Source organism: Ciona intestinalis, chromosome 1, assembly GCF_000224145.3.
Source record: "Ciona intestinalis chromosome 1, KH, whole genome shotgun sequence".
NCBI classification, from domain to species: Eukaryota; Metazoa; Chordata; class Ascidiacea; order Phlebobranchia; family Cionidae; genus Ciona; species Ciona intestinalis.
The window spans coordinates 5,306,650-5,320,331 of record NC_020166.2 but is presented as its reverse complement, the minus strand read 5'-3'; the positions used below and the strand labels follow the sequence as shown (position 1 = coordinate 5,320,331).

Sequence of the window (13,682 nt, the reverse complement as noted above, 5' to 3'; positions counted from 1 at the left end):
CTTGAATGTTTTTTGTTTGCTACCAAAATGTACGAGAAAATAGAATGAAAAGGTGTCCCATCTTCCCCCATCCTACTATACCAAAAAAAGACAAAGTAATAAAAGGACTCACTCTTTATACTGAACGAAATTACTAAAACAAATACACCAACAGTTTTGCCACCACTATACCATTGTGAGCGACAGTGGTCAGTGATCGGTTGTCTAAATTATCAAACAAACATAAAACAAAATCCAACAACAGATTATCACTCACAGAGTAACATACTTAGTAACTCGTAAGCTGGCACGAGGTGTTAAACCCATGTGATAACTGTCGTTTTTCGCTCACGCGAGGAGAAAGTTTTATTAATTTATAGGCCTACACGAAAGGGCGGTTCAGCAAATTTAACACAACATTTATATAACTTAACAATAACCAAAGAATAAACAATACGTCACGCTTTTCTTTATTAATGAATGTCCAAGAAAGCTACCATATACCCACGTTGTATGCTTTATACATACATCCACTTTGTAATTTGTATATCTTATTATAAATTAACGAGCTGATTTTAACATGACTGCTATTATTTTGCACAGGACATATCCATGGTATTACTACACCCTGGACTACACTCTTACCCTCTCTTCAACTACCATGCGAATTGTGATGATGGATACCACCATCCAATGTGGAATTGACTCTGAAGGTGTTCCGATAAACGCAACTGTAGCTGAAGAGCAGTGGGCTTGGGTAGAGCAACAACTGAAAGACGGACAAGAGTACACAATCATTTTAAGTAAACCATACTGTCTCTAAATCACGTAATATTTTGTTTTAGCTTTGACTATTTGGTCGTGGTTGGTCATTTCCCAGTATTGGCTGCTGGAAACACTGGTCCTACAAATGAGTGCTTGTTTAATCGTTTGCAGCCAATGCTCGAAGAGTACGAAGTCTCCGCATATATCGCTGGTCATGAGCACAATCTTCAGGTCGGCTATTACTCCGATAATACCTTTAGGAATTTTGCTTTCCCACAGTCTACATTATAGTATTTTAAATTGCTTTATTTTTTTCAGCATTTGCAAGATAGTAGAGAGAACAGTAACGTCGAATACTTTGTCGTCGGTTGCAGTAACTTTGTCTCACCGCGCTTTCCAAACGCGGACGCTCCACAATTCAACACAAACTTTGCGTACGCTTTTATGCTGCAATTGCTATACATAAATATTTGTATGTAGTAGGGTAGGGGAAGATGGGACACTTGTTGATTCTATTTTCTCATCCAATTTAGTGGTAAACAAAAAAACATTTAAAGAATTATAAAACTGTATCCTCAGAACTCCCATATACCGCTTTTAATTGTTTAAAATGACGATCAGGATATATGAATATTATGTTCTAAAGGTGGCCTATCTTCCCCCACAATACTATATACATTTTTGTTATGCGGCAAAATGGTTGGAACGTTCTCATCTAGGTCCCAAATAATATTCAGGGCTTTACTACCGTTATGTACGTATATGTTCGATGTCCTCACCCTTGGACAGGACATGTACTGGCAATTGCTCAAACCCACTGGTACATATGATATAGAAACGTAAAAAATCTAAAAAGGCAGCCACAAAGTGACATGGTAACTAATGGTAATAGGAACGAGGAGTAAAAAGCGTAACAATTCTGATATAATGACCTTTGTCCAACCACTTTAGAATAAGTTATATTAATTCATACGAGCATGTATTCATTTGATAATTTCTACAGTTGGGCAGAGATGACGGATCTTGGAGGTTGTTATGGCAGAGTTGAAGTCACTTCGACTTCAATGAAGATGGTGTTCGTACAAGGACGAGACGGAGCAGATATATACAGCTATGACGTCCCACCACGCCCAAAACAATAAAATATCAAATGGCAAATTCTTCAAAACATAATTTTGGTGTTGCTAAAATCGAGGTGCAAACTTTCCTGTAATAAAATTCAGAACATTCAATGAAAAATATTTGTTTTTGTAGCTCGTAGGACAAATAAAAACATCGCCGATTTTAGCTTTTTGACCAACAAGGTAAAGCAGACAGCCTAAAACCATGATTTTATTAATATTGAATAATGTTAGCTTGCGTATAAATATGGTTTATGGAGCCCTATCAGCGTTCAAATAATCCAAATATCGAAGTCGCTCTTTGGCGCTAAAGAGCCAAAGGACAAAATGAACTTTCATCGCTGAACAAAATGATCAACGTAGCACATTCAGCATCAGGAGAATCACGTTTCGTTTTTGCAATGTCTTGATTAGATGATTATTACGCACCTTGGAAGTATCATTTGGTTAAAGGGGTGGTTAGGGGGTTCGTGGTTAGGACATAAGGTGGAAGGAGGATTCTTCACTAGCACCGATTATTAATATTGCTGATTTTGTTTTTGTTCCGCAATATGCACCAAGCGATTGCTTTTAAGTTTTGCTTGTATGTTTCTTTTTAACTTGCATTTCTATAATATGGACCAGAGGTTGTATATTGGTTGCTTGTGCTATATGTGTTTGTCGATGAACTTAAATCCAGTCTTAATTTAACTTTAATACCCAATTTGTAATTGTAACTTTAAACATCATAAATTACCAATAGTGGGCTGGCAGTTTATGTTTCTTGTATCTTGTAATTGTATGATACAAGCGAGGGATGACACATATGTGTAGTTTGTCTCTTGCTATGGATTATTTGCTGGTGTATTGTAAGGATTTATATGCGTGGTGTATGCCAGTAGCTTTTCGTTGTGGTTAAATAGTTTAGTACTAGCAATTAACTCAATATGTTTTTTTTATTGTTTGAAATATATAGTTATGTAAATTCCCTGTAAACATGGTGGAAGAGGAGCCAATGTTTGAAGATGTATATGAACAATATGAAACTATCGGAAAGTAAGCTATGCTAGTTGCATAAAAGCTATATTATAAAAAATGACCTAAACTTTTAAGTTTTTTCGAAAAAAATATTAAAATAAGTTGTATAAAAGGCAGTTATGTATTTCGAATGTATATATATCCTAATTATTGCTTTATAATTATGCGTAAGTGTCCAAGACAACTGTCATGTTGTTAGTGTAAATATGTTTAACACATAAATTTGTCCTAAATTTAATGTACAGTTATATCTTGTCGTCTGTAAAGTTAACGCTTACTTTATTCTTTAGGGGACCATTCAGCATAGTACGACGATGCATTCACAAGGACACGCGTCAGCAGTTCGCTGTCAAAATTGTTGATGTTGCAAAATTTACATCAAGCCCTGGACTTAGCACACATGGTAAAACTTTCTTGTAGGGTTATTATTCATAGCACATTGATTATAACACCAGTTTGCTGTTATTCTCTTGGTTGTTTGAAATGTACATATAATTATATATATATATATAATATGATTATATGTTTATTGTCACATTTATCGAGATAAAATTATTGTCATATTTATCGAGATAAAAAAAATTACGTTTCGTAAAGCTGTAATATTAAAGCACTTTTTCCTTTTATTAACTGATAACTTTACAGATTTAAAACGGGAAGCCAGCATTTGTCATCAGTTAAAACATCCTCATATTGTTGAACTGATCGAAGTTTATAGCTCAAATGGATTTTTATATATGGTTTTTGAATAGTGAGTTACAAATTATAAATATAACAACTAATTTCGGAGTATTATATATAATATTGTAATATACTAATATTGTTTATTGTCCAAGAACACTGTCTTGTGTTTCTGTTTATTGTAAAATTAAGCTTCATATATTGGTAAAACAATAGTGCTTTGTTTAAAACATTGTGTTTTTTAATAGTTGACTTCTGTATTTGTACTTGAAGTTAAAAGTCAAGCAACTTTAAAGTCTATTTTACTTTTATCAATACACAGTAAATGTATAAGCTTGTAAACATATTCATCACATCTTTTTAAAAATTCCTGTAATTCTTGCCACATGTAATGACACATGTTTCTTTTCAGCATGGACGGTGCAGACTTGTGTTTTGAAATAGTGAAGCGAGCTAACATGGGATTTGTTTACAGTGAAGCGGTCACAAGGTATTACTTAATGAACCTCGTAAATACCTCACATAACAGCCAGCTTCTAATTACTTTCTCTGCAAGTGGTAGTACATTTCTAATTTCGTTTTTTTTTTTTCACGCAGCCACTACATGCGGCAAATATTAGAGGCTTTAAGGTATTGTCACGAACACAATGTCGTTCATCGAGACATAAAGGTACTTTTCTATATATATCTATTCACATGAGCCCTATTGTGTACTTTTGGTTCTGTTACGAACCTGCTTTCTTACAATACACCCATTTGTTGATCTTAGTCTTTCACCTGTAAGTCTTTAGGCCTTTAATTGAATACCATTATTTATTGCAGGAGCTTAGGTTTCATTTCTATGATATATCTATTTCCTGTATGTTTATTGAAAATAGCTGTACCAATATTTTCATCATATTCCTTTGTGTTTTTTACAACAATAAAACATTAAATTATTAAGCCATATAATCATGCTAACATAGCCTTAATGTAGTAATGCTACTCGGTAATGTTCTGTAAAGGCTAACCATAACCACCATAACCACCATGTATAAATAATTCGCATCTAACCAGAGACGTCTTGTGGTTTAAATTCCTAATGCTGAGTGGCATTAACTACTCATAGTAATTAGTTGTGGGCAAATGTTATTCAGTTCTATGGGTGCTATAATTGCATTATAACCTTGTCGTATTAGCTCTGTCATTGCATTCTAATGTATAATGTATGGGGAAGATGTAATCAAAATCAATGACTACCTTAGTAAATACCAAAGCAAATGTTATTTAGTGTCATAGTCCATTTGTTGTGCATAAACAAAGTAAACTAAAGCTTGCACTTTCTATTCTAACCTTCATAATGCATTCCACTGTCAATGCATTGTTTATGAGCTGCATAAAACTGTCGACCCATCCAATTAGACATTACTGTGCAATTGAAAATATAGCACATATAATATAATATCAAGTTTTGTATGGCAGACTCTTTATAATTCAAGTATCAGAAGGTGCATATGAAAACATATTGTTGTAAACTTGTAAAGTTGAGTTGCATTAGTCATTACTTACTTCACTGTAGCGTACAGCGTCAGGATTATGTAATGCACCATTAATTTATCATGTGCTTGTGTTCGAATACGCAGTGATCTTTCTGTTTTATAATTTATGGGTTTGTCATACATTTTAAAGAGATACATAGTCAGTGTATGTATGGGCAATAACTTAGTATAAATTGTATTTATTCATTAAGTATAATAGTCTACTGAGTAATCTTCCATTAGTTCTTTTGTTAGTTACAGTTTTATTATACATTATAAAAAACCTAATTAACAAATGTTCTGTTTTAAACATGAGACAGTTCATCACCAGTAATCAATTGTTGTTATTTCCTATTTCAGCCTCATTGTGTTTTGCTTGCTTCAAAAGAGAACTCAGCTGCCGTAAAACTCGGTGGCTTTGGATTAGCTTTTCAAATCGAAGACACTGGAAATGGCTTCATAACTGGTGGTGAGTTGTATGTGAGGTGATGAGCTTTAAATGTGATGGTTTGGTGATATATATATATATATATATATATATACACAGTTTTTTTTACAAAAAGTTCAATGTTATAAGAAATCTATGTTTGCTTGAAACCTTAACCATTAATGTTTCCTAAGTGAATCTAGAGTAGACACAATATTTCAATAAAAAGTAAATTGAAACAATGTACACAAAATGTAAAAAAAAGTATATATATAAATAAATGTAAAGTGGTGCGGTATCAAACTCCATGTATTCATGTTTAATTGTGACAGGAAATGTTGGCACGCCTCACTTCATGTCACCTGAGGTTGTACATGGTGAACCTTATGGTAAACCAGTTGATATTTGGGGCTGTGGGGTGATGCTATTTATTCTGGTCAGTGGAAGTTTGCCATTCTGTGGCACAAGGGAGAGACTGTATGAGTCAATCACTCATGGTCGTTACAAGGTCAGTATTGGATAACTGTCTGTGGGGTTAAGTACCGTATATGACCTGTCAATCAAGTGTCATTAATATGGTGATGCCACTGATCAACCATGAATGTAGGTATTGATTTTTTGATGTATCATCCCAGTGGGTGTTTTCAGTTCAGTGGAAATGGATAATAGTTGTTTAGTTGCTCGTTTATTAATATATTAGTTTTCTTTCTAATAAAGAATATTCACTTAGCTGTTAGGAATAGATTATAATCTCCAACTAACTTATTTATTTTGTTAACTTAGTTTTTCCCTATCATGTATTACAAAGAACATTATTCCTCAAACCATGTTTATTAAATTTAGCAAACTCTAGAAATTACTAAACCCCTACTATATAATACATTAGATAAGGAAAAGGGAACTATAAAATTTAACAAAATATCTTAGATCACTACTGAAAATTTGAAAACTTTTGAGTTTTGCCTAAGAAAAATCACAAAATCACATATTATTAAAACACTTAACACATATTAAATGGCATCTTGGTGAAATACAAATCTGCCAAAAGTCCTGAAACCTATCTTTAATTTGCTTCCGCACACCTGTTCTTACAATTACCCCACAATCACAAAGTAGTGTAGAAAATTAAAAATTACTGCTCTCAGATGAATCCTCGTCAATGGGAGAACATCAGTCCTTCGTGCCAGGATCTGGTCCAGAGGATGCTCACCCTCGATCCCAATGAGCGGATCACGGTCTTCGAGTGTCTCAACCATCCCTGGATCAAGGAGCGAGAGAAATACGCTCCAAAGATTCATCTTCATGAGTCCGTTGAACAGCTGAGGAAGTTTAATGCAAGACGGAAGCATAAGGTTGTGATAGTTTGGTTTATGCTTCTTTTATTGGACTGTAAAACATTTTCTACTGAATTTTGGTGATTTATTTTTTTGAAGATGAGATATATAATTTACAAATTTAATATTTTGACGTACTGTCACATTTTTGCTAGCGGAAAACAATCAATTTCTTATTTGTTTATTGGAAAAATTCCTACAAGAGTGTATTTCTTTATTCCTTTATTTTAAATATAAATCCACACATACCTGCAAAAACAGCTGGTAGCAGCAAAGGAACTCGGTTAGTACCCTTAGAAACAAAATTTATTTAAAAATTGTTTTGTAACTTTGGTTTTCTAGTAGAATAAGGTTGAAACCCTAAATTTTTGGTTGGAAATAAAGCATCTCCTTAAAAAAAAATTTCACTGTTTTTAAATAAACTTTAATAAAAAAATTTTTAGCAAATATGAGTGAGAGTGAACATATAAACAACACCTTTTTTTAGAATGCATGTTTGCATCACATATGTTGCTATCATGGTTTAAAAATAATGTTTATTGTTTGGCATTTAGTCTTTGGTAGTTTATACTGATAAAATAATACTCTTGTGATTGTTACATAGGAAGCTAATTAATGTTTATCAATATTTAACTTTTTTACAGGGTGCTGTTCTCGCTGCAGTCTCAAGCATTAAATTCACTTCATTCTACAGTGATCCACCACTAGAGGGAGATGATACGATGTTGTTTGAAGAACAAGATCCAACTTCATCAGGTAAACATGGCTTGTATGACATCAGTCCAAAGTTTTATGACTTTTATATCAGCTTGCAAAAATTACTGACACAGTTATAATAAATGGTAATGGGAAACACAAGGTGTATGAAAAAGAATATCTTCACTAATAATTGCATTATCGAGTTGCCGTACCAAACAAGCAAAGATAAATGAGTGACATTCATTTATTCATATCATATGTTGTTATGTTGTGATAGCCAATGAAGGAATTTATCATGAAGCAAGCTCATGTATTCAGATTGCACTTTGAACTTTCCCGTTATCATGAACATGCTTGTTGAATGGGCGTACAAGTCAGCAGTTACCTTAGGCATCCTATATTCTAATGTGTTTGTGGAAACATATCATGGTCTTGTTATTGGATGTATTTTGTTCGTACTAATTTAACACATTATATTTTTGTACACTGGTTTTGATATTTTGTTGATGACCAGAAATTCTATCAGTGTGAAATTAGCGTAATGCCGCTATACCATGATAATGTCTTATTCAATGGCAGATGAAATGTTGGTGCATTAAAGTTAAAGCTTTTTTTACCAAAAAAGCAATTTTCAAGCAAAACTGATTATTATTTACATAAAAATTTTAGGAAATTCAAGTCAGTCTAAACTAACAATATTTTTTTCCCCTTTCAGGTGCCGTTGCCCATGTATTGGATAGCTTAGAAGAGGTGCATGCATTATCAGATGGTGCGAAAAACGACCTGGAATTTCTGCAGAGCTTACTCGATGACAAATCCCTTCACAGCATGCTCGAGGTACCCACTATGTTATATTGATTGCAAACTTTGTGGTAATTTATCCACGCTTAGTGATAGAGGCCTGCATAAATTTTTAGTTACAGCACAAAAAAATTGCATTAATAATTAAAGTAGCGTCGCATTAAGCAATAAATAAGCCCTTGGTGGGCAAAGGGTGTCATAAGATTAAGCCTCTTTCTTTTAATCTTGCCAAAATGGTTTCAATCGACGCGCCACAATATATATGTGAAGTTGGGATCAGTTATTATTTAGCGGTTAACAACCTGTTATGAGCGCTGGTTTAATAAAAGTCACATTATCTGTAACGCTGACACGCATGTTTTCTGTGCCTTAAATCTGACAATGATTAACCCTTGTTAATTACCATTGACTAAAGCATATATTTTATGGGGAATTGTGGTTTAGTGGTTTATCTCCCCATAACAATCTCCCTTATATGTCTTCTTGCTTAATATTTAACAAACATATGTCTCTGCCTCTAAATCCGTTCGGCTCATTTCGTTGTTATGACATCACCCCTTAAGCTGTCATTAAAATTCATAGAAATTTTGAGACCCTGTAGTAGTATAAGATGCGCGTATGGCCATGTATGTAGATACAGCAAAATGCAGGGTATAAGTATTATGTATGTATATGCTCTGTGTATTTGAGAGCTCTTAAACTGCTGTTAAATGCTGAGCAAGTAGTGTGGAGACCTGTTTAACTGGTACTTAAACAACCAAACATAGTGGTGGCAAGGGGGAGTAGGTATGTGACAACACATGTGATAAGCAGTCCTGTTATCATGTGTTCATTACATGCTGCTTGTGGTGGTGGATGATTTAATGAAACACGAGCATACGTATGCTGACTGGACGACTATATAGGTTTGCTTATCAGCGAAAACAAGACCAACTGTTTCTAAACAAACCCAATTTAACCAGACTTAGGTAATCAGCATTGGTGCTATGTAGGCAGAGTAAAAGATAATGAAATGAGAGATATTCAAGCTGATAGCAAGGGGAAACTAAGCAAACAGTGTTATTTGGTTAAGTGTATGTAAGGTCTATGTTAGTCATCTATACTTACAACTTACTGTCAGCATGATATGGACTTTCTGCTTTCAAAGCTTTAAGAAATAGATTTTGAGTTTTTACCGAAAATATTTAAAAAGTTGCTTCCATTTATCTACATTTGTGAATCAAGTTCAAGTCATTGAGGTAAGTTAAATAATGTGTGTGTATATATATATATATATATATATATATGATCTTTTAATAAGTTGTGCAACTAATGAACCAACCAACCAATCTAGATTTATATAGCGTAATCTTTGACACAAATCTCAGGTCATGTGATGTGATGCTGACTTCAGTGATATAGACCATTTCTTACTTTGTTTATTTAACCATACACTGTACAATGCATGTGCGTGCTAACTTGTGTGATTCATTGGTTTATCACTACTCGTAAAGTTCCTGCCTGTTGACAACTTTTTTTATGATTTGATGATCATTGTTTAGCATGGAGTCAATAAGCAGAAGCAAACGTGGAAGTTCTAAAAAGCAAAAATCTAAAAACCCCACCGTACCAAGTTTTGGTTTTGAAGGTTCAATTCAAAAAAGATGGAACAGCGCAAAGGAATTAATGGAGCTCAAAAAACAGCACACTGTACCGCACAGGTGAAATCTATTTATAAATATTCAATAAAATTAATTGTAATATTGGGAGAATGTCACCTTTTCTTACAATTTAGAAATACGGGAAGTTATGCAAGTGCTCAACAGTATTGACATTAGTTTTGTAAAAAAAAGTTTATTGCATATAGATTATAATTTAGTGTGTCATCAAATTCATTGTATTCAGCAAAAAAGGTTATATTTGATGTCTATTGTTTGAAAATTTAGTAGCCACACAGCCTTTTGTATTTTAATAGAATAGGCTTATTGATTATCATCTGTGAAATATCAGTAATCTTTTTAATTGCTAATGATTTTTGTTTTGTAGCATGATGTTTCAACACAGACACACAACCACCATAAGTTGTTATTTAAAGTAAACTTGATTTTCCAGGTACGAGCAATCCCCCAATTTGGTTCGAAAATTTACTTACCGGCAAAACTCAAGACAATACTCGAGTGATGCAGAGACACCTAATGGAAGAAATAAAAAGCCGAAACAACCTCTAGATGGCGAAATAGCAACTCAAGTCGCAAATGAGAAAGTGCCGCTGCTGAAACTTGCCCCCTGGAAATCAAGTCAAACAGAACATATTCCAAAACCTCCATCACAGCCCAATCTCCTTATAACCTACTTACAACAAAGAAATGCCAGCCAGGTTTCATTGGTGACAGCAAACGCAGCATTAAATGAAGCAAATCTCACTTATGACCCGGTCCCTTTCATGAAGCATGATGTCACCAACAAGCAAACTACATTTGTTAGCACAGACAGTCTGCCTCCACCACCAAGCCCTGGTTTATTACATGAAGCAATGAAGTCCTGAAGAAATGTTTGCTAATATATCATTGTTTACCAGAGCTTCATGTAATTAGTTCCAAGTTGCATATTATATTATCTGCAAATACATTTCTCCTTCTTCAACAAAATGCTGGTGTTTATGCAAGAAAAAGAAATACTTACTTACAAAACATTAATGATTTTCTTTGTGTTTTTAATCTCAAAAGCTAAAGAAGTCCCACAACCAATTAAAATTTCTCAGATGTAAATTATTCCACAGATGGTGTTTTTCTTAACAAACAGCTGGTGTTTTCTTTTATTTATTCTTAAAAAAGAAAGTAATGATTTTTGATTAATTGATGACTGAGTTAAATCAGTTGTTACAATGCCAATTTTCTTAACATTTTTCTTCTTTTAATTTATCATGCGAGACATTCCGTTTATAGCATCTGTTTGTTAATTTGTTGGTTCCTTTATCCTTCAAGAATGTAAACTGTTTTTAAAATAAAATCACAATTTGTATTTGCATAGGTTTCAGATCATATAGAAATACGAATGTTTTGGATTTATGTTCACTTTAACCCTTAGCAAATGAAAAAAAAAAACATAAAAATGAGTCTTGTCCCAGAGGAGCTGTAAATGAGCAATTGATATGAACTAAATCAATATGCAATTATCTTTGTAATTACAATAAACTTTCTTTGCTCATTTGAAACAAGGAAAGAATCTTAAGAAGGCTCATTCTATTCATTCCTATGTTTGAAGTCTTGCTGTTCAGTGTATTGCTTCCAATTTGTCTTCTTGTTTTTTGTCTTTTTTTACACGAAATTGCAGAAGACTAGTTTTTGATTTTGTCATGGTTTTTATTATTTTTTAGTCGAGCTGTGTTGTTTTCGCAGTAGGTTTAAGTTGTTTGCCAGAGACACTGAAAGGTTTGCTTAAGTTGTAACAGGTTTAAGTAACTTTAAGTTACTGCATTGCATTTGAAAAGGGAGGAAGTCTATTATCATTATTCATTTTTCAGCAATAGTTTGGTAAACTAAAGCAATATGGGGTTCTTTGCCTCAGTAAAACCAATTAAGAAAGTATGTAAATACATACGAAAAAAAGTTTTCCGAAGAAGTTATCAGTTGCGCAGCAACACGCACAAACCTTCGAAACAAAATCCCTTCTATGCAACAAACCCTTTATCTGAGTTGTATCTTAAAACTCTGATCAAGTCTAACCAGAAAGATTTTCATAACAAGGTTTTAAAAACTGTCTTCATTTTTTTATTGCAGCAAAAAACAGTCTTTTTCAATGTTGTGATAAAAAATGATTTTTCTTCGGCAATTATATAAAAATACCTAAACGCTCAAATACATTAAACTTGTCACTTCCCATTAAACTTGTCAAAGGCAGCCTTTAAAAACGACTGTTTTAAACAGAGCATTTAAAAGTAATATTATTCTATTATAAATGGGTAATGTTCTAACACGCTAGGAGACTCACAAGATCATAAACCACAAGCTAGGGGACTCGCTTAAACCAGAGTTGACCTGCCACTTTAGATCCCCAAGATGCTGCCAAAGTCAAAACATTACATTGTATTTTAACATCACTCTTTGCATCTCAGCTCTACGATCGCATCAGCACCAAAGCTCAATCGAAGCATGTACTGCCACCTAGTGATGCTGTAAACCACGCCAGAGAAGTGTTGACGCAGTTCAGCGATTTCAGCAGCCCAACTTCATTGGAACTCACTGCTTTACTCACCCAACCTCATTTTAAGGCAAGTCTAATTTCAACAGCTTTATAATAATAAATAGGAAAAATGTGATAAGTGTTTTTGCCTAAAAAAGGTGCTTATTTTTCATGCAATTTGTAGAAAATTTAAGGAAAATTAGGTGTTGTGTAGGACAGTGGTGCACTTTACTGGTTGAGCCAGTGTTACTTTGTTGGTAATGCATTGTTGGTAACTGAATAGATTGTTATCAAAATAAATGTTACTTTTTTGTCTACCGTGGCAGATTCACAACAGTCTTAAAACATAGGTGTTTTTTATACCTTGTGCTTTCGAGTTACATTTTTTCAAACATGATTATGTTTTGGGCAACCTATTTGTTAGCAATGGGTGGAACAATAAACGCTATTTGGCTTACTCTAGAACAAACCCCCACAATGGTAGCAGGATATAACATTAAATCTAGTATTTTTAGATCAGATTCTCATTACTAAACCACAGTCCTAAATAACATACTTTACTGTTATTTAAATAATAAAAAAAAACAAAGAAAAGCTTGAAATATTTAATAATTCACACTTTAAATGTAGGGTCTCCTTCAAGCACATGATGTGGTGGCACAGGAAGTATATAGTGATGATGCTGTAAAGATCACTCCTGCCCCTAGTGGCAATCAAATACACAACGGGACACCAAGTGACGAACCGCCGAGCGAGAACAATGGAGGAGAGGTCACAGAGGTCACCAGGGTTCGATTGGTTCAGTTTGTTAAAAATACAAACGAGCCTTTGGTAAGAAAGATGCATTCATGTTTTGGGAGTTTTGGGGTATTTTTATTTATTAAATTATTATTAAAAAAATATTAAATTTTTTTTTTGAGATTTTGAATTTAAGTTTTTTCAGTGGTGCTTGTAAAATTTGAGCTGGTAATGTATAAACTATAGCACATCATTAATACAGCATTTATAAAATATTTCCTTTAATACTGCCAAATTCACCATTGGGTCCTCCTTTAAAAACTGTGTCTTTATAATAAATAAACTTATTAAACCATTATCATACCCATCTATTTTTGTATCCTCTCTTGAATTATATTTACTTTCTTGTAAGTTTACATCACCCACATAGATTGTAGCATGT

General features: G+C 33.5%; 3 protein-coding genes across 3 annotated transcripts in view; all 3 read left to right on the top strand.

Annotated features, from left to right (window-relative positions):
* LOC100184796 (tartrate-resistant acid phosphatase type 5-like) overlaps positions 1–1,976 on the top strand; it is a 4,604-nt gene extending 2,628 nt beyond the window's left edge. Inside the window, exons 6-7 of the mRNA XM_002121306.4 lie at positions 1,063–1,178; positions 1,748–1,976. Of these exons, the coding sequence (XP_002121342.3) occupies positions 1,063–1,178; positions 1,748–1,886 (255 nt within the window). The 3' untranslated portion in view covers positions 1,887–1,976. The remainder of the gene's footprint in view (positions 1–1,062; positions 1,179–1,747) is intronic.
* A 261-nt stretch (positions 1,977–2,237) lies between these two features.
* The window catches only part of LOC100176249 (peripheral plasma membrane protein CASK), a gene marked incomplete in the record, with an annotated part of 15,653 nt that continues 4,208 nt past the window's right edge, over positions 2,238–13,682 (top strand). Inside the window, 12 exon segments of the mRNA XM_026834301.1 lie at positions 2,238–2,900; positions 3,173–3,285; positions 3,528–3,633; positions 3,976–4,053; positions 4,161–4,233; positions 5,441–5,549; positions 5,840–6,015; positions 6,653–6,859; positions 7,486–7,597; positions 8,256–8,377; positions 12,435–12,590; positions 13,133–13,333. Coding sequence (XP_026690102.1) covers positions 2,842–2,900; positions 3,173–3,285; positions 3,528–3,633; positions 3,976–4,053; positions 4,161–4,233; positions 5,441–5,549; positions 5,840–6,015; positions 6,653–6,859; positions 7,486–7,597; positions 8,256–8,377; positions 12,435–12,590; positions 13,133–13,333 — 1,512 coding nt within the window.
* Positions 8,401–11,051, top strand: LOC100186365. The gene is made up of 3 exons (XM_002122257.4): positions 8,401–9,579; positions 9,883–10,041; positions 10,433–11,051. The coding sequence occupies exons 2-3, from the start codon at positions 9,884–9,886 to the stop codon at positions 10,863–10,865; spliced, it is 591 nt and encodes a 196-aa protein (XP_002122293.1). The 5' UTR covers positions 8,401–9,579; position 9,883; the 3' UTR covers positions 10,866–11,051.

What these genes read in the sequence shown, in the direction of transcription:
- LOC100186365 (XM_002122257.4), top strand. Translation starts at nt 9,884, where the DNA reads ATGGAGTCAATAAGCAGAAGCAAACGTGGAAGTTCTAAAAAGCAAAAA. An exon ending in CAGCACACTGTACCGCACAG is followed by an intron (nt 10,042 to 10,432) that starts GTGAAATCTATT and finishes TTGATTTTCCAG; the next exon opens with GTACGAGCAATCCCCCAATT.